At 51.9% G+C, this 25,337-nt stretch overlaps 1 protein-coding gene across 1 annotated transcript in view; it reads left to right on the top strand.

Moving 5' to 3' along the window:
- The first annotated feature begins 4,459 nt into the window (after window positions 1-4,459).
- The window catches only part of LOC147098079 (STAM-binding protein-like), a 31,761-nt gene continuing 10,883 nt past the window's right edge, over window positions 4,460-25,337 (top strand). Inside the window, 4 exon segments of the mRNA XM_085971317.1 lie at window positions 4,460-4,571; window positions 5,668-5,885; window positions 21,878-21,953; window positions 24,799-24,894. Coding sequence (XP_085827443.1) covers window positions 5,683-5,885; window positions 21,878-21,953; window positions 24,799-24,894 — 375 coding nt within the window. The 5' untranslated portion in view covers window positions 4,460-4,571; window positions 5,668-5,682.

Here is a 25,337-nt window from a genome sequence, read left to right as displayed (position 1 = left end):
GAACAGGCTCAGACTACAATCCTGGAAGGGGTTAACTTGGCAACCTCCGAAAAGCTAGTTTTACTGGAAGCATATGAACAACAAAAGTCTGAACAGGAGCAAGAATTACAAAGACTGCAGGAGATGTTTGATGAGCTCCAGGCCAAGGCTGACTCATCGTTAGGGATTCAATCCATAGAGGAAAAATTAGTGGTGGAAGACATAACAGAACAGGGAATACAGGATGTCCAAGAACTCGTTAAATTATTAAAGGAAACACAAAATAAATATGAAGCGGCAATGGCCGAGGTCCAACGACTTGAAGAACAGATTCAACTGGGAATCTTTTCAGTGGAAGAAAAGGGAACTGTAAGAAACACAGAGATCGTAAGAATGGGCCCTGAACATGAGCTTAAATCGTCAAAGGAGAGGGGTTTGGAGCAGAAAAAGCTGGAGGAAGCTGAACACATGAAGAAGTCTCTTCAGGAGAGATGTCTGGATGTGGAAACAGCTGCTGTGATAGAAGGATTAAATCACCTGATAACTCAATCCTCGATGGAAGGGGAGGTATTGAGGTCAGTAGTGAAGGAATGGCAGACAACCCTGGAGGAGTGGAATGAATATGAACGCATGAGGAAGTCTTTTAAAGAAAGAGAGATAGAGAAGGAACAGCAGTCGGCTAGCGTCCAGTTGGGTAAGGAAGAAGTAGAAGGGCCTCTCGATGGACTAACTCAGGATGACCCCGAATGTGACCATGACCTGTTGAGTGACACTGAATATTATGAGGATGTGGTCTGCCCAGCTTGTGATGAAAACTCTCAAAGTGCTGAAATCCGGATGAAGCACTTAAGGTCTAAGGAACATAGAGAGTTGGTGGCGCTACAGATGGCAGCCGAGAAAGGAGCTCGGAGAGTTTCAAAAAGGCAGAAAAGAAAAAGAAGAAGCAGAAAATAATAACTGTTTAAAATATTATTACTTCTACTACCTCAGTCCGAACACTACGAAAGGTGCTAAATTTGTAAAAAAAATCCAGGGACATTATCAAGACAGCCAGTGGGTTGTATAAGTCCGCACTGCTGGTTCAACAGGACGAAAGTACAAGCTGTTAAAAAGGCTATGGAGGAGTCACGTTACCAGGTGAACCGGCTACACCAAAAAGATGCTGTCTGGGACGAATTAATACCAGAGACTGAATTTATGAACTGTTCCCACAGAGACTGAACCTGTAAACTGTTTCCACTGAGAGTATGTTTGTAAACTGTTATATGACGTTGACTCCATCGAGAGTATATCTGCAAACTGTTTATATAAAGTTGAAGATTGTATGTTTAACGGGATTCTGTAAGTAAAAAGCTAAAAAGGGAGGATTGTAGTGTATGTACCCGTTTACCTTTAAGGGAACTATAGAATGTAACCGTTCGCCTTTAAGAGCACTACTTTAGGTGTGGCACTATTTGTTGGCTCATGTATACTGTAATACCGATAGTGACCACACCAGTATATAAGGGTTGTGATACGTTAACTAGGGCAGATTCGCCCGAACCTCTGAATAGTAAAGACCTGTTTTATTTGTTAATCTTGGAGTCTGTGTATTATTTGCAATACAACCCACAGACTTTACAGTGGGGTTAGGCTGGAGAGCTCTTTGTTGGCCGGCACGGACACGATGGGCCGGAATGGCCTCCTTCTGTGCTGTAACTTTCTATGATTCTATGATTGTAGGAGCAGAGGCTGAGAGTGGCTGCGGGGCTCCGCCCGGAACAATAATTGGCTGCTGGCCGGGGCTTGCCGGCCGGGCGCTGTAATTGGTCGGGGGCGGGGCTTACAGCCCGTGCGCTGATACAATAGCAAAATACTGCAGATGCTGGAAACCTGAAATAACAACAGAAAACGCTGGAAAAACTCAGCAGGCCCGGCAACATCCGTGGAGAGAGAAACAGAGTCAACGTTTCAGGTCGAAACCCTTCGTCAGAACTGGAAAAAAGCAGGAAATGAAACAGATTAAAAAGCAAGTTTGGGGGCTGGGAAATGGGGGAGGGGGTGAGAGAACAAAAGGGAAGGTCTGTGGGGGGTGAAGAGACATTAAGAGATATTCAAGGCAAGACGAGATGGTAATAGGACAGGTAAAGAGACAAAGGATGGCTCTAGATGAAGTGTGAAATGCGCTGGCAGAGTGAGAGACAGCTGCCATGTGGGGGAGAGAAAAAAGGAAAAGGCACAAACCAAAAGTGTGGATAAAAAATATAAAAATATAATAGGGGCCGAGGTTATGATCTGAAATTGTTGAACTCGATATTGAGTCCGGAAGGCTGTAAAGTGCCTAATCGGAAGATGAGGTGCTGTTCCTCGAGTTTACATTGAGCTTCCGTGGAACAATGCAAGAGGCCGAGGACAGTGAGGTCTGAGTGGGAATGGGGCGTTGAATTAAAATGACAGGGACCGGAAGCTCGGGGTCACCCTTACGGACTGAACGGAGGTGTTCTGCAAAGCGGTCGCCCAATCTGCGTTTGGTCTCCCCAACGTAGAGGAGACCGCATCGTGAGCAGCGAATACAGTATACTAGATAGCAAGAAGTACAAGTAAATCGCTATTTCACCTGGAAGGGGTGTTTGGGGCCCTGGACAGTGGGAAGGGGGGAGGTATAAGGACAGGTGTTGCATCTCCTGCGCTTGCACAGGAAGGTGCCGGGTGAAGGGGAAGGGGTGCTGGGGGTGGTAGAGGAGTGGACTAGGGTGTCTCAGAGGGAGCGGTCCCTACGGAATGCTGAAAGGGGAGGGGAAGGGAAGATGCGTTTGGTGGTGGGATCACGTTGGAGGTGGCGGAAATGGCGGAGGATGATCCGTTGAATGTGGAGGCTGGTGGGGTGAAAGATGAGGACAAGGGGAACCCTATCGTGCTTCCAGGAGGGAGGGGCAGGGGTGAGGGCAGAAGTGCGGGAGGTAGAACAGACACAATCAAGGGCCGTGTCAACCATGGTAGAGGGGAATCCTCGGTTGAGGAAAAAGGAAGACATGTCGGAAGCACTGGTATGGAAGGTGGCATTGTCGGAGCAGATGTGGCGGAGACGGAGAAACTGGGAGAATGGAATAGAGTCCTTACAGGAGGCGGTGTGGGAGGAAGTGTAGTCCAGGTAGCTGTGGGAGTCAGTGGGCTTGTAGTGAATGTTTGTCAATTACCTATCCCCAGAGATGGAGACAGAGAAGGCAAGGAAGAGAAGGGAAAAGTCGGAGATGGACCATGTGAAGGTGAGGGAAGGGTGGAAATTGGAGGCAAAGTAAATGAAATTGTCTAGTTCCGGGCGAGAGCAGGAAACGGCACCGATACAGTCATCAATGTAGCGGAAAAAGAGGTGAAGGAGGGGACCCGAGTAGAACTGGAACAAAGAGTGTTCCACATATCCCATGGACAGGCAGGCATAGCTAGGACCCATGTGGGTACCCATAGCAACACCTTTAATTTGGAGGAAATGAGTGGAGTCAAAGGAGAAGTTGTTCAATGTGAGAACAAGTTCAGCCAGGCGGAGGAGGGTGGTGGTTGATAGGGACTGGTCGGGCCTCTGTTCAAAGAAGAAGCGGAGCGCCCTCAGGCCACCCTGGTGGGGGATGGAGGTGTAGAGGGATTGTACGTCCATGGTGAAAAGGAGGCGGTTGGGGCCGGGAAACTGGAAACTGTTAAAGTGGCGGAGGGCGTCCGGAGAGTCGCGGATGTAGCTGGGAAGAGACTGGACAAGGGGAGAAAAAATAGAGTCGAGATAGGAAGAGATAAGTTCCGTGGGGCAAGAACAGGCTGAAACGATGGGTCTACCAGGGCAGTCCTGTTTGTGGATCTTGGGAAGGAGGTAGAAGCGGGCTGTGCGGGGTTGGGGAACTATGAGGTTGGTGGCCGTGGGGGGAAAGATCTCCAGAGGAGATGAGGTCAGTGACAGTCTTGAAAACGATGCCCGTGATTGAGATTTTTAAGATTTTGACAGGAAGTGAGGGGTGAAGAGAAGGCCCGAGCGCTGAGATTGACAGCTGGGCGGGCCTTTGATTGGGCGATGGGCGGGGCTTGCAAGTGTAGCGCTGTGATTGGTCGGCAGGCGGAGCTTGAAGTCCGAGCGATGTGATTGGTCAATGGGCGGGGATTGCAATTATCGCGCTTTGATAGGTCGGGGGCGGGGCTAGCCACCGGGCGTTGTGATTGGTCAGGGCTGGCCGGCGGGCGCTGTGATTGGTCGGGGCTGGCCGGCGGGCGCTGTGATTGGTCGGAGGGCGGGGCTGGCCGGCGGGCGCTGTGATTAGTCGATGCTGGCCGGCGGGCGCTGTGATTAGTCGATGCTGGCCGGCGGGCGCTGTGATTAGTCGATGCTGGCCGGCGGGCGCTGTGATTAGTCGATGCTGGCCGGCGGGCGCTGTGATTGGTCGATGCTGGCCGGCGGGCGCTGTGATTGGTCGGGGCTGGCCGGCGGGCGCTGTGATTGGTCGGGGCTGGCCGGCGGGCGCTGTGATTGGTCGGAGGGCGGGGCTTCCCTCCGGTCCCGGGAGTTTCCGGTGGAGCAGCGCGGAGGGGCGGGGCTGCGGCCTTGTCGCTGATTCCGCCTCCAGTGACCGCGGGTGAGTGAGTGCGGCCCCCGGGGCTGAGGTCACCGCGCCTCAGGCCGCTGATTCCGGCCGGCCGGCCGGGAGTGAAGTGAACCTGGGCGTTGCCCGGCCTGTCCCCGGAAGTTGTGCTGCAGCTGTTCACAGCCTGGGTTAGACCACACCTGGGGCACTGGGAGCAGTTCTGGGCACCACACCTTAGGAAGGAGATAGTGGCCTTGGAGGGAGCGCAGCGTAGGTTTACCAGAATGATACCCGGACTCCAAGGGTTAGATTATGAGGAGGCATTACACTAACTAGGCTTGGAATCCCTGGGATATAGAAGGTTAAGGGTGATTTGATTGAGATTTTTAAGACTTTGAACGGAATTGATGGGGGAGTCCAGAACCAGGGGTCATAGTATAAGGATAAGGGGTAAGCCATTTAGGACTGAAATGAGGAATTTCTTCACCCAGAGAGTGGTGAACCTGTGGAATTCTCTACCACAAAAGGCAGTGGAGGCCAATTCATTAAATATATTCAAGAAAGAGTTGGATATATTTCTTAAGGCTAAAGGGATCAAAGGCTATGGGGAGAAGGCAGGGACCGGGTACTGAGTTTGGATGATCAGCCATGATCTCATTAAATGGCGGAACAGGCTCGAGGGGCTGAATGGCCTCCTCCTGTGTTCCTATCACAGCATACCTTAGGGTAGATAATGTCGTCTAATTACATCCTGCCAGAGAAATGTCGGTCTTTGTTTTCCTGCCCCATTTCTGTCCTTCCTAAGGATGCTGCCCCCGCTGGGGTTCAGCTCCACAGGCGATGATCACTCTCTCGTCCCCCTCCCAAGTGGCCAGCCTTCATGTGTGATTCTCAGCAACGAATGTCAACCAGACATTTAACCGTGGGACCATCACAGCTGAGCCTGGGGTACGGGGCCACGGAGAGAGTGCTCAGGATCCGAAACCCTGGCTAATTTCCCCAGAGGTGCCCAGACCGGTGCCTCTATCATCAGTCAGTCTGAGAGCAGTAACAGTGACTGGCTTTTCTGGGTCAATGAAATGAGCTATAATTGTGTGCGAGTTGCTGTGTTGTGACGTGGCACTGAGCGTTTCTTTCCCTTGGCTAGACTGGGCTGCTCGCGATGCCGGAACACTCTGATGTCAGCTTGTCTCCCGAGGAGCGTGTGCGGGCTCTCACCAAGAAAGGGAGTTCTGTGGACGTAAACGACGACGTCCCTCCGCGGAGGTACTTCCGGTCCGGAGTCGAAATGATTCGAATGGCCTCCGTTTATGTGGATGAAGGCAACCTGGAAAGTGCATTTGTTCTTTACAACAAGTACATAACGTAAGTGCCCAGACATCACCGAACTGGGTGGCACTGTTCAAACATGGGCTTGAGTTTGTGGAGGGGTCAGCCATGGCTCAGTGGTCGTGCACTCGCCTCGGAGCCAGAAGGTCGTGGGTTCAAGTCCCGCTCCAGAAACCTGAGCTCAAAATGTCTAGGCTGACACTCCCAGTGCGGTACTGAGGGAGCGCTGCACTGTCGGAGGGGCAGTACTGAGGGAGCGCTGCACTGTCGGAGCGGCAGTACTGAGGGAGCGCTGCACTGGCGGAGGGGCAGTACTGAGGGACCGCTGCACTGTCGGAGGGACAGTACTGAAGGGGTGCTGCACTGTCGGAGGGGCAGTACTGAGGGAGCGCTGCATTGTCGGCGGGCCGGTACTGTGGGAGCGCTGCATTGTCGGGGCGGTACTGTGGGAGCGCTGCATTGTCGGAGGGCCGGTACTGAGGGAGCGCTGCATTGTCGGAGGGCCGGTACTGAGGGAGCGCTGCATTGTCGGAGGGTCAGTACTGAGGGAGCGCTGCACTGTCGGAGGGGCAGTACTGAGGGAGCGCTGCACTGTCGGAGCGGCAGTACTGAGGGAGCGCTGCACTGGCGGAGGGACAGTACTGAGGGAGCGCTGCACTGTCGGAGGGGCAGTACTGAGGGAGCGCTGCATTGTCGGCGGGGCGGTACTGTGGGAGCGCTGCATTGTCGGGGCGGTACTGTGGGAGCGCTGCATTGTCGGAGGTGTGGTACTGAGGGAGCGCTGCATTGTCGGAGGGCCGGTACTGAGGGAGCGCTGCATTGTCGGAGGGTCAGTACTGAGGGAGCGCTGCATTGTCGGAGGGGCAGTACTGAGGGAGTACCGCACTGTCGGAGGGGCAGTACTGAGGGAGTACCGCACTGTCGGAGGGGCAGTACTGAGGGAGTGCCGCACTGTCGGAGGGACAGTACTGAGGGAGCCTCTGCTACAGTGTCATAGGAGCAGTACTGAGGGAGCGCCGCACTGTCGGAGAAGCAGTCCTGAGGGAGCGCCGCACTGTCGGAGGGACAGTACTGAGGGAGCGCCGCACTGTCGGAGGGGCAGTACTGAGGGAGCGCCGCACTGTCGGAGGGGCTGTACTGAGTACTGTGCCGTGAAACCATGGACACCCTCATATTACAAACTACCAACCGCCTTTGATGCCCCTCATCCATTTACAACTTAAAACCCGGGCCTCGCAGGTCACCGCGAGGTCTCCGCGAGGTGAAAGAAACGGCTTTTGTGCAATGGCGATCTCTCTACCCAGCATCCCTAGCAGCTCTCTCTCTTGCCTAGAAACATAGAAGATAGGAGCAGGAGTAGGCCATTCGGCCCCTCGAGCCTGCTCTGCCATTCAATGCGATCATGGCTGATCATCCAAATTCAGTACCCTGTCCCTGCCTTCTCCCCATATCCCTTGATCCCTTTAGCCTTAAGAAATATATCTAACTCCTTCTTGAATATATTTAATGAATTGGCCTCCACTGCATTCTGTGGTAGAGAATTCCACAGGTTCACCACTCTCTGGGTGAAGAAATTCCTCCTCATCTCTGTCCTAAATGGCTTACCCCTTATCCTGTGACCCCTGGTTCTGGACTCCCCCGCCATCGGGAACATCCTTCCTGCATCTAGTCTGTCTAGTCCTGTTAGAATTTTATGTTTCAATGAGATCCCCTCTCATTCTTCTAAACTCCAGCGAGTATAAACCCAATCGACCCAATCTCTCCTCATACGTCATTCCTGTCATCCCATTGAATGCTCACAGTGCTCTGTCCCAGGATTGAATGGTCACAGGGCCCTGTCCCAGGATTGAATGCTCACAGTGCTCTGTCCCAGGATTGAATGGTCACAGGGCCCTGTCCCAGGATTGAATGGTCACAGGGCCCTGTCCCAGGATTGAATGCTCACAGGGCCCTGTCCCAGGATTGAATGCTCACAGGGCTCTGTCCCAGGATTGAATGCTCACAGGGCTCTGTCCCAGGATTGAATGCTCACAGGGCCCTGACCCAGGATTGAATGCTCACAGCGCCCTGTCCCAGGATTGAATGGTCACAGGGCCCTGTCCCAGGATTGAATGCTCACAGGGCTCTGTCCCAGGATTGAGTGATCACAGGGCCATGTCCCAGAATTGAATGCTCACAGGGCCCTGTCCCAGGATTGAATGGTCACAAGGCTCTGTCCCAGGATTGAGTGATCACAGGGCCCTGTCCCAGGATTGAATGGTCACAGGGCCCTGTCCCAGGATTGAGTGATCACAGGGCCCTGTCCCAGGATTGAACGGTCACGGCCCTGTCCCAGAATTGAATAGTCACAGGGCTCTGTCCCAGGATTGAATAGTCACAGGGCCCTGTCCCAGGAGTGAATGCTCACAGGGCCCTGTCCCAGGATTGAATGGGCACAGGGCCCTGTCCCAGGATTGAATGCTCACAGGGCCCTGTCCCAGGATTGAATGCTCACAGGGCCCTGTCCCAGGATTGAATGCTCACAGGGCCCTGTCCCAGGATTGAATGCTCACAGGGCTCTGTCCCAGGATTGAATGCTCACCGGGCTCTGTCCCAGGATTGAATGCTCACAGGGCCCTGTCCCAGGATTGAATGGTCACAGGGCCTGTCCCAGGATTGAATGGTCACAGGGCTCTGTCCCAGGATTGAATGCTCACAGGGCCCTGTCCCAGGATTGAATGGTCACAGGGCTCTGTCCCAGGATTGAATGCTCACCGGGCTCTGTCCCAGGATTGAATGCTCACAGGGCCCTGTCCCAGGATTGAATGCTCACAGAGCTCTGTCCCAGGATTGAATGGTCACAGGGCCCTGTCCCAGGATTGAATGCTCACAGGGCTCTGTCCCAGGATTGAATGCTCACAGGGCCTGTCCCAGGATTGAATGGTCACAGGGCCTGTCCCAGGATTGAATGGTCACAGGGCCCTGTCCCAGGATTGAATGGTCACAGGGCCCTGTCCCAGGATTGAATGCTCACAGGGCCCTGTCCCAGGATTGAATGCTCACAGGGCTCTGTCCCAGGATTGAATGGCCACAGGGCCCTGTCCCAGGATTGAATGCTCACAGGGCCCTGTCCCAGGATTGAATGGTCACAGGGCTCTGTCCCAGGATTGAATGGTCACAGGGCCCTGTCCCAGGATTGAATGGTCACAGGGCCCTGTCCCAGGATTGAATGGTCACAGGGCTCTGTCCCAGGATTGAATGGTCACAGGGCTCTGTCCCAGGAATGAATGGTCACAGGGCCCTGTCCCAGGATTGAATGCTCACAGGGCCCTGTCCCAGGATTGAATGCTCACAGGGCCCTGTCCCAGGATTGAATGGTCACAGGGCCTGTCCCAGGATTGAATGCTCACAGGGCCCTGTCCCAGGATTGAATGCTCACAGGGCCCTGTCCCAGGATTGAATGCTCACAGGGCTCTGTCCCAGGATTGAATGCTCACAGGGCCCTGTCCCAGGATTGAATGGTCACAGGGCCCTGTCCCAGGATTGAATGGTCACAGGGCCCTGTCCCAGAATTGAATGCTCACAGGGCCCTGTCCCAGGATTGAATGCTCACAGGGCCCTGTCCCAGGATTGAATGCTCACAGGGCCCTGTCCCAGGATTGAATGGTCACAGGGCCCTGTCCCAGGATTGAATGCTCACAGGGCCCTGTCCCAGGATTGAATGCTCACAGGGCCCTGTCCCAGGATTGAATGGTCACAGGGCCCTGTCCCAGGATTGAATGGTCACAGGGCTCTGTCCCAGGATTGAATGCTCACAGGGCCCTGTCCCAGGATTGAATGGTCACAGGGCCCTGTCCCAGGATTGAATGGTCACAGGGCCCTGTCCCAGGATTGAATGGTCACAGGGCCCTGTCCCAGGATTGAATGGTCACAGGGCCCTGTCCCAGGATTGAATGGTCACAGGGCCCTGTCCCAGGATTGAATGGTCACAGGGCCCTGTCCCAGGATTGAATGGTCACAGGGCCCTGTCCCAGAATTGAATGCTCACAGGGCCCTGTCCCAGGATTGAATGGTCACAGGGCTCTGTCCCAGGATTGAATGGTCACAGGGCCCTGTCCCAGGATTGAATGGTCACAGGGCTCTGTCCCAGGATTGAACGGTCACAGGGGCCTGTCCCAGGATTGAACGGTCACAGGGCCCTGTCCCAGGATTGAATGGTCACAGGGCCCTGTCACAGGATTGAATGCTCACAGGGCTCTGTCCCAGGATTGAATGGTCACAGGGCCCTGTCCCAGGATTGAATGGTCACAGGGCCCTGTCCCAGGATTGAATGGTCACAGGGCCCTGTCCCAGGATTGAATGGTCACAGGGCTCTGTCCCAGGATTGAATGGTCACAGGGCTCTGTCCCAGGAATGAATGGTCACAGGGCCCTGTCCCAGGATTGAATGGTCACAGGGCCCTGTCCCAGGATTGAATGCTCACAGGGCCCTGTCCCAGGATTGAATGGTCACAGGGCCTGTCCCAGGATTGAATGCTCACAGGGCCCTGTCCCAGGATTGAATGCTCACAGGGCCCTGTCCCAGGATTGAATGCTCACAGGGCTCTGTCCCAGGATTGAATGCTCACAGGGCCCTGTCCCAGGATTGAATGGTCACAGGGCCCTGTCCCAGGATTGAATGGTCACAGGGCCCTGTCCCAGAATTGAATGCTCACAGGGCCCTGTCCCAGGATTGAATGCTCACAGGGCCCTGTCCCAGGATTGAATGCTCACAGGGCCCTGTCCCAGGATTGAATGGTCACAGGGCCCTGTCCCAGGATTGAATGCTCACAGGGCCCTGTCCCAGGATTGAATGCTCACAGGGCCCTGTCCCAGGATTGAATGGTCACAGGGCCCTGTCCCAGGATTGAATGGTCACAGGGCTCTGTCCCAGGATTGAATGCTCACAGGGCCCTGTCCCAGGATTGAATGGTCACAGGGCCCTGTCCCAGGATTGAATGGTCACAGGGCCCTGTCCCAGGATTGAATGGTCACAGGGCCCTGTCCCAGGATTGAATGGTCACAGGGCCCTGTCCCAGGATTGAATGGTCACAGGGCCCTGTCCCAGGATTGAATGGTCACAGGGCCCTGTCCCAGGATTGAATGGTCACAGGGCCCTGTCCCAGAATTGAATGCTCACAGGGCCCTGTCCCAGGATTGAATGGTCACAGGGCTCTGTCCCAGGATTGAATGGTCACAGGGCCCTGTCCCAGGATTGAATGGTCACAGGGCTCTGTCCCAGGATTGAACGGTCACAGGGGCCTGTCCCAGGATTGAACGGTCACAGGGCCCTGTCCCAGGATTGAATGGTCACAGGGCCCTGTCACAGGATTGAATGCTCACAGGGCTCTGTCCCAGGATTGAATGGTCACAGGGCCCTGTCCCAGGATTGAATGGTCACAGGGCCCTGTCCCAGAATTGAATGCTCACAGGGCCCTGTCCCAGGATTGAATGGTCACAGGGCCCTGTCCCAGAATTGAATGCTCACAGGGCCCTGTCCCAGGATTGAATGCTCACAGGGCCCTGTCCCAGGATTGAATGCTCACAGGGCCCTGTCCCAGGATTGAATGGTCACAGGGCCCTGTCCCAGGATTGAATGGTCACAGGGCCCTGTCCCAGGATTGAATGGTCACAGGGCCCTGTCCCAGGATTGAATGGTCACAGGGCCCTGTCCCAGGATTGAATGGTCACAGGGCCCTGTCCCAGGATTGAATGGTCACAGGGCCCTGTCCCAGAATTGAATGCTCACAGGGCCCTGTCCCAGGATTGAATGGTCACAGGGCCCTGTCCCAGAATTGAATGCTCACAGGGCCCTGTCCCAGGATTGAATGGTCACAGGGCCCTGTCCCAGGATTGAATGCTCACAGGGCCCTGTCCCAGGATTGAATGCTCACAGGGCCCTGTCCCAGGATTGAATGGTCACAGGGCCCTGTCCCAGGATTGAATGGTCACAGGGCTCTGTCCCAGGATTGAATGGTCACAGGGCCCTGTCCCAGGATTGAATGGTCACAGGGCCCTGTCCCAGGATTGAATGGTCACAGGGCCCTGTCCCAGGATTGAATGGTCACAGGGCCCTGTCCCAGAATTGAATGCTCACAGGGCCCTGTCCCAGGATTGAATGCTCACAGGGCTCTGTCCCAGGATTGAACGGTCACAGGGGCCTGTCCCAGGATTGAATGGTCACAGGGCCCTGTCCCAGGATTGAATGCTCACAGGGCCCTGTCCCAGGATTGAACGGTCACAGGGCCCTGTCCCAGGATTGAACGGTCACAGGGCTCTGTCCCAGGATTGAATGCTCACAGGGCCCTGTCCCAGGATTGAATGGTCACAGGGCCCTGTCCCAGGATTGAATGGTCACAGGGCCCTGTCCCAGGATTGAATGGTCACAGGGCCCTGTCCCAGGATTGAATGGTCACAGGGCCCTGTCCCAGGATTGAATGGTCACAGGGCCCTGTCCCAGGATTGAATGGTCACAGGGCTCTGTCCCAGGATTGAATGGTCACAGGGCCCTGTCCCAGGATTGAATGATCACAGGGCTCTGTCCCAGGATTGAATGGTCACAGGACCCTGTCCCAGGATTGAGTGGTCACAGGGCCCTGTCCCAGGATTGAATGATCATACGAACATACGAATTAGGAGCAGGAGTCGGCCACTTGGCCCCTCGCGCCTGCTCCGCCATTCAATAAGATCATGGCTGATCCGATTACTCCACATTCCCGCCTACCCCCGATAACCTTTCACCCCCTTGCTTATCAAGAATCTATCTACCTCTGCCTTAAAAATATTCAAAGACTCTGCTTCCACCGCCCTCTGAGGAAGAGAGTTCCAAAGACTCACGACCCTCTGAGAAAAAATGTCCTCTCATCTCTGTCTTAAATGGGCGACCCCTTATTTTTAAACAGTGACCCCTAGTTCTAGATTCTCCCACAAGAGGAAACATCCTCTCCACATCCACCCTGTCCAGACCCCTCAGGATCTTACATGTTTCAATCAAGTCACCTCTTACTCTTCTAAACTCCAGCGGATACAAGCCTAGCCTGTCCAACCTTTTCTCATAAGACAACCCGCCCATTCCAGGTATTAGTCTAGTAAACCTTCTCTGAACTGCTTCCAACGTATTTACATCTTCCTTAAATAAGGGGACCAATACTGTACACAGTACTCCAGATATGGTCTCACCAATGCCCTGTATAACTGAAGCATAACCTCCCGACTTTTGTATTCAATTCCCCCTCGCAATAAACTATAACATTCTATTAGCTTTCCTAATTACTTGCTGTACCTGCATACTAACCTTTTGTGATTCATGCACTAGGACACCCCGATCTCTCTGCAATCTCACCATTTAGGTAATATGCTTCTTTTTTATTCTTCCTGTCAAAATGGACAACTTCACATTTTCCCACATTCTACTCCATTTGCCAGATCTTTGCCCACTCACTTAACCTATCTGTAGCCCTATGTAGCCTCCTTATGTCCTCTTCACAATTTACTTTCCTACCTATCTTTGTGTCATCAGCAAATTGATCAACCATACCTTCGGTCCCTTCATCCAAGTCATTTATATAAATTGTAAAAAGTTGAGGCCCCAGCACTGATCCCTGTGGCACACCACTCGTTACATCTTGCCAACCAGAAAATGACCCATTTATGCTTATTCTCTGTTTCCTGTTAGCTAGCCAATCTTCTATCCATGTGAATATGTTACCCCCTACACCATGAGCTTTTATTTGCCACAATAACCTTTGATGTGGCACCTTATCAAATGCTTTCTGGAAATCTAAGTACAGTACATCCACCGGTTCCCCTTTATCCACAGCACATGTTACTTCCTCAAAGAACTCCAATAAATTGGTTAAACATGATTTCCCTTGCACAAAACCATGTTGACTCTGCCTGATTACTTTAAACTTTTCTAAGTGCCCTGCTATAACGTCTTTAATAATAGCTCCTAACATCTTCCCTATGACAGATGTTAAGCTAACTGGCCTGTAGTTTCCTGCTTTCTGTCTCCCTTTTTGAATAAAGGAGTTGCATTCACTATTTTCCAATCTAATGGAACCTTCCCCGAATCTAGGGAATTTTGGAAAATTAAAACCAACGCATCAACTATCTCACTAGCCACTTCTTTTAAGACCCTAGGATGAAGCCCATCAGGACCCGGGGACTTGTCAGCCCACAGCTCCAACAATTTGCTCAGTACCACTTCCCTGGTGATTGTTATTTTCTTGAGCTCCTCCCTCCCTCCCTTCCATTTCCTGATTTACAGCTATTTCTGGGATGTTACTTGAATCCTCTATAGTGAAGACCGATGCAAAATACCTGTTCAATTCAACTGCCATCTCCTTATCTTCCATTATTAATTCCCCAGACTCACTTTTTATAGGACCAACACTCACTTTGTTAACTCTTCTTTTTAAAATATCTATAGAAACTCTTACTATCTGTTTTTATATTTATAGCTAGTTATCTCTCGTACTCTAATTTTTCCTCTCCTTATTAATCTTTTAGTCATTCTTTGCTGTTTTTTATATTCGGTCCAATCTTCTGACCTGCCACCCATCTTTGTGCAATTATATGCTTTTTCTTGAAGTTTGATACTATCGTAAACTTTTTTAGTTAATGGATGGTGGGTCCTCCCCTTGGAATGTTTCTTTCTCATTGGAATGTATATATTCTGTGTATTCTGAAATATCCCCTTAAATGTCTGCCACTGCAACTCCATTGGCCTATCCCTTAACCTAATTTGCCAGTTCACTTTAGCTAGCTCTGCTTTCATGCCCTCATAATTGCCCTTATTTAAGTTTAAAATACTAGTCTTGGACCCACTCTTCTCTCCCTCAAACTGAATGTAAAATTCAATCATATGATCGCTGCTACCTAGGGGCGCCTTCACTATGAGGTCATTAATTAATCCTATCTCGTTGCACAATACCAGGTCTAGTATAGCCTGCTCTCTGGTTGGCTCCAGCACGTGCTGTTGTAAGAAACTATCCCGAAAACATTCTATGAACACCTCATCTGGGCTACCTTTGCCCATCTGATTTTTCCAGTCTATATGTAGATTAAAATCCCCCATGATTATTGCCATATCTTTCTGACAAGCTCCCATTATTTTTCCTTATACTCCATCCTACCGTGTGGTTACTGTTAGGGGGCCTGTACGCCACTCCCACAAGTGACTTCTTGCCTTTATCATTTCTCATCTCTACTACTTCTACATCCTGGTTTCCTGAACTTGGGTCATCCCTCTCTATTGTGCTAATACCATCATTAATTAACGGCCACCCCTCCACCTTTTCCTAGCTTCCTGTCCTTCCTAAATGTCATGCTCACAGTGAACTGTCCCAGGATTGATTGCTCACAGGGCCCTGTCCCAGGATTGAATGCTCACAGGGCCCTGTCCCAGGATTGAATGCTCACAGGGCTCTGTCCCAGGATTGAATGCTCACAGGGCTCTGTCCCAGGATTGAATGCTCACAGGGCTCTGTCCCAGGATTGAATGGTCACAGGGCCCTGTCCCAGGATTGAATGCTCACAGGGCCCTGTCCCAGGATTGAATGGTCACAGGGCCCTGTCCCAGGATTGAATGGTCGCAGAGCTCTGTCCCAGGATTGAATGGTCACAGGGCCCTGTCCCACGATTGAATGGTCGCAGAGCTCTGTCCCAGGATTGAATGCTCACAGGGCTCTGTCCCAGGATTGAATGGTCACAGGGCTCTGTCCCAGGATTGAATGCTCACAGGGCCCTGTCCCAGGATTGAATGCTCACAGGGCCCTGTCCCAGGATTGAATGGTCACAGGGCCCTGTCCCAGGATTGAATGGTCACAGGGCCCTGTCCCAGGATTGAATGGTCACAGGGCCCTGTCCCAGGATTGAATGGTCACAGGGCCCTGTCCCAGGATTGAATGGTCACAGGGCCCTGTCCCAGGATTGAATGCTCACAGGGCCCTGTCCCAGGATTGAATGGTCACAGGGCCCTGTCCCAGGAATGAATGGTCACAGGGCCCTGTCCCAGGATTGAATGGTCACAGGGCCCTGTCCCAGGATTGAATGGTCACAGGGCCCTGTCCCAGGATTGAATGGTCACAGGGCCCTGTCCCAGGATTGAATGGTCACAGGGCTCTGTCCCAGGATTGAATGGTCACAGGGCCCTGTCCCAGGATTGAATGGTCACAGGGCCCTGTCCCAGGAATGAATGCTCACAGGGCTCTGTCCCAGGAATGAATGACTCCGAAAAATTCAAAAATGTGTTTAGAATGCATGTATGTAAACGCAGAAAGTGTGGTGAATAACGTTGCTACAAGCACAATTAGCAGTGTGGCAATATGATGTTGTGGCAATAACGGAAACGTGGCTTAAAAACGGTGAGGACATGGTACAAGGTGTTGAGAAAAGATAGGGAAGGAAAAAGGGAGGTGGGTGGCAGTGCTGATTAAGGAAGACATTGCAGTGTTGAAAAGGGAGGATGTTCTTGAGGGGACAAGGACAGAATCCATTTGGTTAGAGTTGAGCAAAAAGGGTCTGATCACACTATTGGGGGTATTCTATAGGCTTCCAAATAGTGAGAGGTGGGTAGAGGAGCAAATCTGCAGGGTAATCGCAGAGAGATGCAAGAGCTATAGAGTGGTGATATTGGGGGACTTTAATTACCCAAATATCGATTGAGATAATGCTAGGGTAAAGGGAAAGGAGGGGGAGGAATTTCTGAAATGTGTTCAGGAGAATTTCCTTGACCAGTATGTTCTTGGCCCAACTAGGAAGGAGGCATTGCTGGATCTGGTGCTGGGGAATGAGGTGGGCCAGGTTGACCAAGTGTCTGTGGGAGAACACTTGGGCACGAGTGATCATCGTATCATAAGATTTAGATTAGCAATGGAGAGGAGCAAGGAACAATCCAGAGTGGAACTTCTAAACTGGAATAGGACTAACTTCAATGGGATGCAAAAGGATCTGGCCAGGGTAAAATGGAACCAAAGACTGACAGGAAAAACTGTAACAGAACAATGGGTGATCTTTAAGGAGGAGATGTTCCAAGTACAGGCTAGGTACATTCCAACAAGAGGGAAGGGTAAGGGAACCAAAGCAAGGGCTCCTTGGATGACGAGGGAGATAGAGAAGATGATGAAACAAAAAAGAGGGTGTATGGTGTATGTCAGGTGAATTATTCAACGGAGAACCAGACCAAACAATAAGTTGAGAGGGGAAGTGAAGATGAAAATAAGATTGGCAAAGAGAGAATATGAGAGTAGAATGGCGGTTAACATAAAAGGGAACCCAAAAATCTTCTACCGGCATGTAAACAGTAAGCGGGTAGTAAGAGGCAGGGTGGGGCCTATTAGAGACAAAGAAGGTGATGTATGCTTAGAGTTGCAGGGCAAGGCTAGAATACTCAATAAGTACTTTGTATCGGTGTTTACTAAGGAGGTGGATGCTGACAAAATATCAGTAGAAGTGGAAAAGGTAGAAGCAATGGAAGGGGTGAAAATTGATAGACAGGATGTACTAGAAAGGCTGGGTATGCTTAGAGTGGCAAAAACAGGAAGACAGATTATTATCTGAATGGCAATAGATTGGGAGAAGGAGAAGTGCAACGAGACCTGGGTGTCCTTGTGCACCAGTCGCTGAAGGTAAGCATGCAGGTGCAGCAGGCGGTTAAGAAGGCAAATGGTATGTTGGCCTTCGTAGCGAGAGGGTTTGAGTACAGGAACTGTCTTGCTGCAGTTGTACAGGGCCTTGGTGAGACCACATCTTGAGTATTGTGTGCAGTTTTGGTCGCCTTATCCGAGGAAGGATGTTCTTGCCATGGAGGGAGTGCAGCGAAGATTCACCAGGCTGATACCTGGGATGGCAGGAATGACGTATGAGGGGAGATTGGGTCGATTGGGCTTGTACTCGCTGGAGTATAGAAGAATGCGAGGGGATCTCATTGAAACCTATAAAATTCTGACAGGACTGGACAGACTAGATGCAGGAAGGATGTTCCCGATGGTCGGGGTGTCCAGAACCAGGGGTCACAGTCTAAGGATAAGGGGTAGGCCATTTAGGACAGAGATGAGGAGGAATTTCTTCACCGAGAGTGGTGAACCTGTGGAATTCTCTACCACAGAAGGCAGTAGAGGCCAATACATTAAATATATTCAAGAAGGAGTTGGATATATTTCTTAAGGCTAAAGGGATCAAGGGGTATGGGGAGAAAGCAGGGACCGGGTACTGAATTTGGATGATCAGCCATGATCGCATTGAATGGTGGAGCAGGCTCGAGGGGCCGAATGGCCTACTCCTGCTCCTATCTTCTATGAGTGGATAAGACGCCTGGTCCAGATGGCTTGCATCCCAGGTTGCTAAGGGAATTGGGGGAGAAGATGGCGGAAGGGCTTGCCATAATTTTCCAATCTTCCCTAGATGCGGGGGAGGTGCCTGAGGATTGGAAAGTGGCAAATGTGACACCATTGTTCAAGAAAGGGTGTAAGGACAATCCTAGTAACTACAGGCCGGTCAGTTTAACATCAGTGGTGGGTAAAGTTTTAGAAACAATAATCAAGAAAAAATTAACAGGCAGTTGGAGAGGTTTAAGCTAATTAAGGAGAGCCAACATGGATTTGTAAAAGGCAGATCATGTTTGAGTAATCTAATTGAATTTTTTGATGAAGTAACAGAGAGGATTGGTGAAGGGAATGCAATGGATGTTGTCTACATGGATTTTCAGAAGGTGTTTAACAAAGTACCACATAGAGGGCTGGTTTACAAAATTGAGGCTCATGGAATAGGTGGATCAGTGGCAGCTTGGATAAGGAATTGGCTTAAGGACAGAAAACAGCGAGTTGTGGTAAATGGCTGTTGTTCAGACTGGAGGATGGTAGACAGTGGTGTTCCCCAAGGGTCAGTGCTGGGGCATATAAATGACCTGGATATTGGAATACAAAGTAGAATATCTAAATTTGCCGATGACACCAAACTTGGAGGTGTAGCAAACAGTGATGATATCAATCGACTGCAACAGGACATGGAAAGGCTAGCAGAATGGGCAGACAAGTGGCAGATGGAATTTAATACAGAGAAGTGTGAGGTGATACATTTTGGCAGAAGGAACAGGGAGAGGCAATATACACTTAATGGCACAGTTTTAAAGAGTGTGCAGGGACAGAGGGACCTGGGAGTTAATGTGCATAGGTCCCTGAAGGTGGCAGGACATATTGAGAGAGTGGTTAACAAAGCATATGGGATCTTGGGATTCATAAATAGAGGTATTGAGTACAAAAGTAGAGAAGTTATGCTGAACCTTTATAAAGTGCTGGTTAGGCCACAACTGGAGTATTGTGTCCAGTTCTGGTCACCACACTTTAGGAAGGATGTGAAGGCCCTTGAGAGGGTGCAGAGGGGATTTACCAGAATGGTTCCGGGGATGGGGGATCTTAGCTACAAGGACAGGTTGGAGAAGCTGGATTTGTTTTCATTAGAGCAAAGGAGGTTGAGGGGTGATTTGATAGAGGTGTACAAGATTATGACGGGTTTGGATAGGCTAGACGGGGAAAGGCTGTTCCCACTAGTTGATGGTACAAGGACTAGGGGACACAGATTTAAGGTTTTGGGCAAGAGATACAGGGGGGATGTGAGGAAAAACAAATTTACGCAGCGAGTGGTGAGGACCTGGAATTCGCTGCCAATGGAAGTGGTGGAAGCGGAGACACTCAATGTTTTCAAGGGGAGACTGGATAGGCACTTGAGGGAAATAAACTTGCAGGGCTACGGGGATAGAGCGGGGGAATGGGACTGACTGGATTGCTCTACAGAGAGCCGGCACGGACTCAATGGGTCAAATGGCCTCCTCCTGTGCCGTTATGACACTCTGGCTCTATGAATGGTCACAGGGCCCTGTCCCAGGATTGAATGGTCACAGGGCCCTGTCCCAGGATTGAATGGTCACAGGGCTCTGTCCCAGGATTGAATGCTCACAGGGCCCTGTCCCAGGATTGAATGGTCACAGGGCCCTGTCCCAGGATTGAATGCTCACAGGGCCCTGTCCCAGGATTGAATGCTCACAGGGCTCTGTCCCAGGATTGAATGGTCACAGGGCCCTGTCCCAGGATTGAATGCTCACAGGGCCCTGTCCCAGGATTGAATGCTCACAGGGCTCTGTCCCAGGATTGAATGCTCACAGGGCTCTGTCCCAGGATTGAATGGTCACAGGGCCCTGTCCCAGGATTGAATGCTCACAGGGCTCTGTCCCAGGATTGAATGCTCACAGGGCCCTGTCCCAGGATTGAATGCTCACAGGGCTCTGTCCCAGGATTGAATGCTCACAGGGCCCTGTCCCAGGATTGAATGGCCACAGGGCCCTGTCCCAGGATTGAATGCTCACAGGGCCCTGTCCCAGGATTGAATGCTCACAGGGCCCTGTCCCAGGATTGAATGCTCACAGGGCTCTGTCCCAGGATTGAATGCTCACAGGGCCCTGTCCCAGGATTGAATGCTCACAGGGCCCTGTCCCAGGATTGAATGCTCACAGGGCCCTGTCCCAGGATTGAATGCTCACAGGGCTCTGTCCCAGGATTGAATGCTCACAGGGCCCTGTCCCAGGATTGAATGGCCACAGGGCCCTGTCCCAGGATTGAATGGTCACAGGGCCCTGTCCCAGGATTGAATGCTCACAGGGCTCTGTCCCAGGATTGAATGGTCACAGGGCCCTGTCCCAGGATTGAGTGATCACAGGGCCCTGTCCCAGGATTGAATGCTCACAGGGCTCTGTCCCAGGATTGAATGCTCACAGGGCCCTGTCCCAGGATTGAATGCTCACAGGGCTCTGTCCCAGGATTGAATGCTCACAGGGCTCTGTCCCAGGATTGAATGCTCACAGGGCCCTGTCCCAGGATTGAATGCTCACAGGGCTCTGTCCCAGGATTGAATGGTCACAGGGCCCTGGGTCAATGGGGGAGAGAGTGGGGCTGGGGGAGAGCGGGAGACTGGCGACAGAGAGTGGGGAATGGGAAGGGAGTGGGGGCTGGGGGAGAGCGGGAGACTGGGGAATGGAATGGGAACGGGGTGGGGGAGAGTGGGAGACTGGGGAAGAGAGTGGGGGATTTGGGGGGAGGGCAAGAGACTGAGGAATGGGGGAAACGGTGGGGCCTGGGGGAGATGAGACTAGGGAATGGGGGTCAGAGTGGGGGCGGGAGAGTGGGGGCCGGGGGGCGGGAGAGTGGGGGGGCGGGAGCGGGGGCGCGAGAGTGGGGGGGCGGGGGAGTGGGAGACGGGGGAATGGGGGAGCAATGGGGGTTCATGGTCAGGTGTCGTGGTCAGATCATGTGATCAAACCTCCAGGAATGCCGCCAACCAGAGCTGCCAACACTTGACATCTCACTCCACCAGTACAGCAGGTACTACTGAGGTGCTAACAGCCTCCTACCCCCCCACACCCAGCACTTCAAACATTAGCAGCTGCAGCACACAGAGGGAGGGGGTCCCGGACAGGGGTCTGCAAGACATTAATTCCCCAAATCACCCCCCCCAATTTGGTTGGGATCTCCCAGGCACCTACAGCAGCCACCGCGCGCTGTGCAGCCTGCCAGTGTAGCAGATCCCAGATCAGGGCATTCCTACCTCGATGGAGAAGGACCCCAGGATGGCAATGAACTGGGAAGCCCACCGAACAGTAAATGAACTGAAATGTCACCCCGCCGGCTGGGCTCCAGAATTAGGCATGATCCCAGGTGAGGGTGAAGAGAGAAGGAATGCTCCAGGAGATGCAGCCAATCCCGGGATATTTGGCTTTACCGGTTTAGTGTATGTACAATGGCCATTTTGTAAATAAGAACACCTGATGCAAGTCTCTTGGGTGTCCCTAGCGTGCAGGTTGCACTACTTCCTGTTGGTCTAACTCCCTTGGCAGTTTTAATGAAACTTGTGTGTGTGTTGTGTCCGAGAGCTGCCTCTGTTCCTGGCACGCTTGCCACGTGTGTGTCTCACTCTGTCCCGTGTACCGCGTGTCATTATTGTTTTCTGCTTATTACCCAGGTTGTTCTTGGAAAAGTTGCCTAAGCACCGGGATTATAAAACCAGTGTAATACCAGAAAAGAAGGAGACATTAAAAGTAAGAATCTCTTTGTTTAGCGTTTCACTGCAACCACCGCAACACTCGCTCTGCTTGGGATGTGCTCGCAGTCGATCCGGCTGACTCCCGGTAGGGTAGGGTATGTCTAAACCTCTCCGATTAGAGCCAGTTTCTCCTGCAGTTTGGCTGCGATGTCAGGGCTCCTGGCGGTGTGGGATTTCTTCCATTCACGTTGTGGGGTGGACTGAGAACGTTTGCTGAGCAGAAAGCATTGCCGGCCTGGACCTGAGCCCCGAGCCCCTCGTCCCTCGAAAGGACTGTCTGGTGGCAGAGAAGGCCCAGCATAGTGGGCAGGTGTGAGGTGTGTGTCGGCGTGTCCAGAGACAGCACTTAGACATTACCCGACGTTCTCTCTCACGCGCCTGCTGTTTCCAGCGGTTCTCTTTCTCCGTGCTGCTGTTTAATTGGATCGTGCTGCCTGGACCAGCAGGATCTGTTCAAGCACTCGGACCGACAGCGATTACCACAGTGTGGGGGAAGCAGTTCCTGCCTCGATACATTTGATCAGTTAAGAATTCCCACATTGAAATCGCACTTGCAGGAAGTGGGAATAATGCAATAGGTCAGTGGTGTAATGGTTGAGTTTTTCTCAGTCGATTATATTCAGAAATAACGGGTGTCTTTTGTTGAAACCAGTGGAGGATGGACAAAGTGCGCTTTTGTGTCGTGACTGGAATACAATGTCGGCACTGTGCAGTTATCCTCAGCACAGTAACTGCCAGGACACTGGGACTCTTCACTAGGACATCACAGACAGTGTTCCCTTTAAACTGCGCAGCCACGCAGCGCTCTGGAGCCCCTGTGCAGCTGGCTTTTAAATGGAAAAGCCGCGCATGCGCGCAAGTTCGAATGGGCCGCGCAGCCCATTAAAGGGACCACGCGGTCCAAAAGAAAACTTCGAGGGAACATTGGGCACAGATCCCATCCGTGATTGGCTGGGACCAGGCTTGCCTGTGGTGCTGTGCACAGTCGAATAGCCCGCTGATACTCACTGCCTGAAGAATGGGGTTATAGGTGAAGTTGCACAGCCCGCACCCGTGGCACCAAACCCCCAACAAGAGTCAGCATCTACAGGGTGTGGTGGGGAAGGGGGTGGGATTTAAAGAACACTGATGGGACAGCACCCAGTCTGCAGGTTTGCCCACCGCGTATAGATGACCCCGCGCAACCCCATTATTTCTGCCGAAGGAGAACGGGGATTGGAGGGAAGAGAATTGCCGCACACAGGCAGGAAGTCGGATGATGTGTGGTTGACGACTTTTGTTGACGGTGATGGTCGGCATTTGCAAAGTAAGTCTCGCAGGAAATGAGCAGTCAGAGAGAGAATGTTAAACCTGTCGGAATAATTTGAAAATCCTTTTGGCGTCTCGCCACTTGATGATCTAGACGAGACGTATGGTGTTTACTTTGAGAGTTGCAGCGCTGTCCGATGGATTCTATAAGTCTGGGTGTGTTTGGCTTTGATTGAAACAGCGGGATGTTCGCGAGTCTCCCGGTCAGTCACTCACCCCGACACGATGCTAACTTGGGCCTTCAGAGCAATGAGGACAGCAGCGTGTATTAGATGTGTGTAATGCTGGACGGATCAGGGGATGATGTACTGGAGTTTCACCTGGTGAGAGTGGTGGTGGCCAAGCCAGCTCACCCCTGTTCTTGCCCCGATCACCCATTACTATTCTATCTGTAGAATGCTGTGTCACAGCAGTCAAATGTTCGCTCTAGTGGGTTTTTTTGGGGTGTGTGGTTTTTTTTGGGGTGTGCGGCCCCTTTAAGGTTGCTGCGCGGCCCGTTCAACTTTCCGCGCATGCACGGTTTTTCCATCCAAAAGCCGGTGACCAGCCCGCGCGGATCCTCCAGAGCGCGGTGTGCGGCCGCGCTGCTTAACGGGGACATTAGCAGCGATGTTTGTAACGCGACCCGCGGGCTCTTTCCTCCACCTGTGACCCTCCGTAGCCCCTCTGCTGTTTGTACCTCCACTCGCTGGCAGTGATTAAACGAGGAATTGACTGTTTGGGGGAATCCCAGGCACAGACCTGGTTCCTGTCATTCCATACGTCCTGGAGCATCGGGACCGTAAACAAAGTGTTATCTAGAAATCTAGAATTCGGGGGCACAGTTTCAGAATAAAGGGTCACCCTTTTAGAACTGAGATGAGGAATTTCTTCTCTCTGAGGGCCGTAAATCTGTGGAATTCTCTGCCCCAGAGAGCCGTGGAGGCTGGGTCATTAAATACATTTTAATGAGTAAACTAGTCCTGTATTCTCTTGAATTCAGAAGAATGAGAGGGGATCTCATTGAAGCATACAAAATTATTACAGGGCTTGATAGGGTGGATGCTGGGAGAATGTTTCCCTTGGCTGGGGAGTCTAGAACCAGGGGTCACAGCCTCAGGATAAAGGGTAGGCCATTCAGGACTGAGATGAGGAGAAATTTCTTCACACAGAGGGTGGTGAATCTTTGGAATTCTCTACCCCAGAGGGCTGTGGAGGCTCAGTCATTGGGTATATTCAAAACAGAAGTCGATAGATTTCTGACTAGTAAGGGCATCAAGGGATATGGCGATAGGGTCGGTGAATGGAGTTGAGGCAGAAGATCAGCCATGATCTCATTGAATGGCGGAGCAGGCTCGAATGGCCGACTCCTGCTCCTATTTCTTATGTTCTTATGTTAGTTTGTGCTGTGGGTTTGCATCATCAGCTTTGAGTACAGCACTGCGTGCATAGTGCCGAGTGTGTGTGGCAATGCAGTGAGTAAGGCTTTGAGAGGGGGATGCCAAACAGTGCCAGATATCAGACTCTCGCTTTTCTTTTCCTGTGTGTGGTAGAAACTAAAAGAGATTGCGTTTCCGAGGGCCGAACAACTGAAGAGTGAGCTTCTGAACAGATACGGGGCCGAGTACACAGAACACCAGGAGCTACGGGTAAGCACAGCGCAGCACAACAAGAAAAAGACTTGCATTTCTATAGCGCCTTTCACGACCACCGGACGTCCCAAAGCGCCTTTACAGCCAATGAAGTACTTTTGAACTGTTGTAATGTAGGAAACGCGGCAGCCAATTTGCGCACAGCAAGCTCCCACAAACAGCAATGGGATAATGACCAGATAATCTGTGTGAGGGGTAAATATTGGCCAGAACACCGGGGAGAACTCCCCTGTTCCTCTTCGAAAATAGTGCCTTGGGATCTTTTACGTCCACCTGAGAGGGCAGACGTGGCCTCGGTTTAACGTCTCATCCGAAAGACAGCATCTCCAACAGTGCAGCACTCCCTCAGCACTGCACTGGAGTGTCAGCCTGGATTTTTGTGCTCAAGTCTCTGCACAAGCCGCTGCTGCTTTGTATCACCGGGTAGTCTGTCCCGATCT

The sequence above is a fragment of the Somniosus microcephalus genome, chromosome 30 (genome assembly GCF_052327205.1).
Source record: "Somniosus microcephalus isolate GS21.2 chromosome 30, FLI_Smic_1.0, whole genome shotgun sequence".
Taxonomy (NCBI): domain Eukaryota; kingdom Metazoa; phylum Chordata; class Chondrichthyes; order Squaliformes; family Somniosidae; genus Somniosus; species Somniosus microcephalus.
Note: the sequence above shows the minus strand (reverse complement) of the source record. Positions and strands in the feature narration are given on the sequence as shown.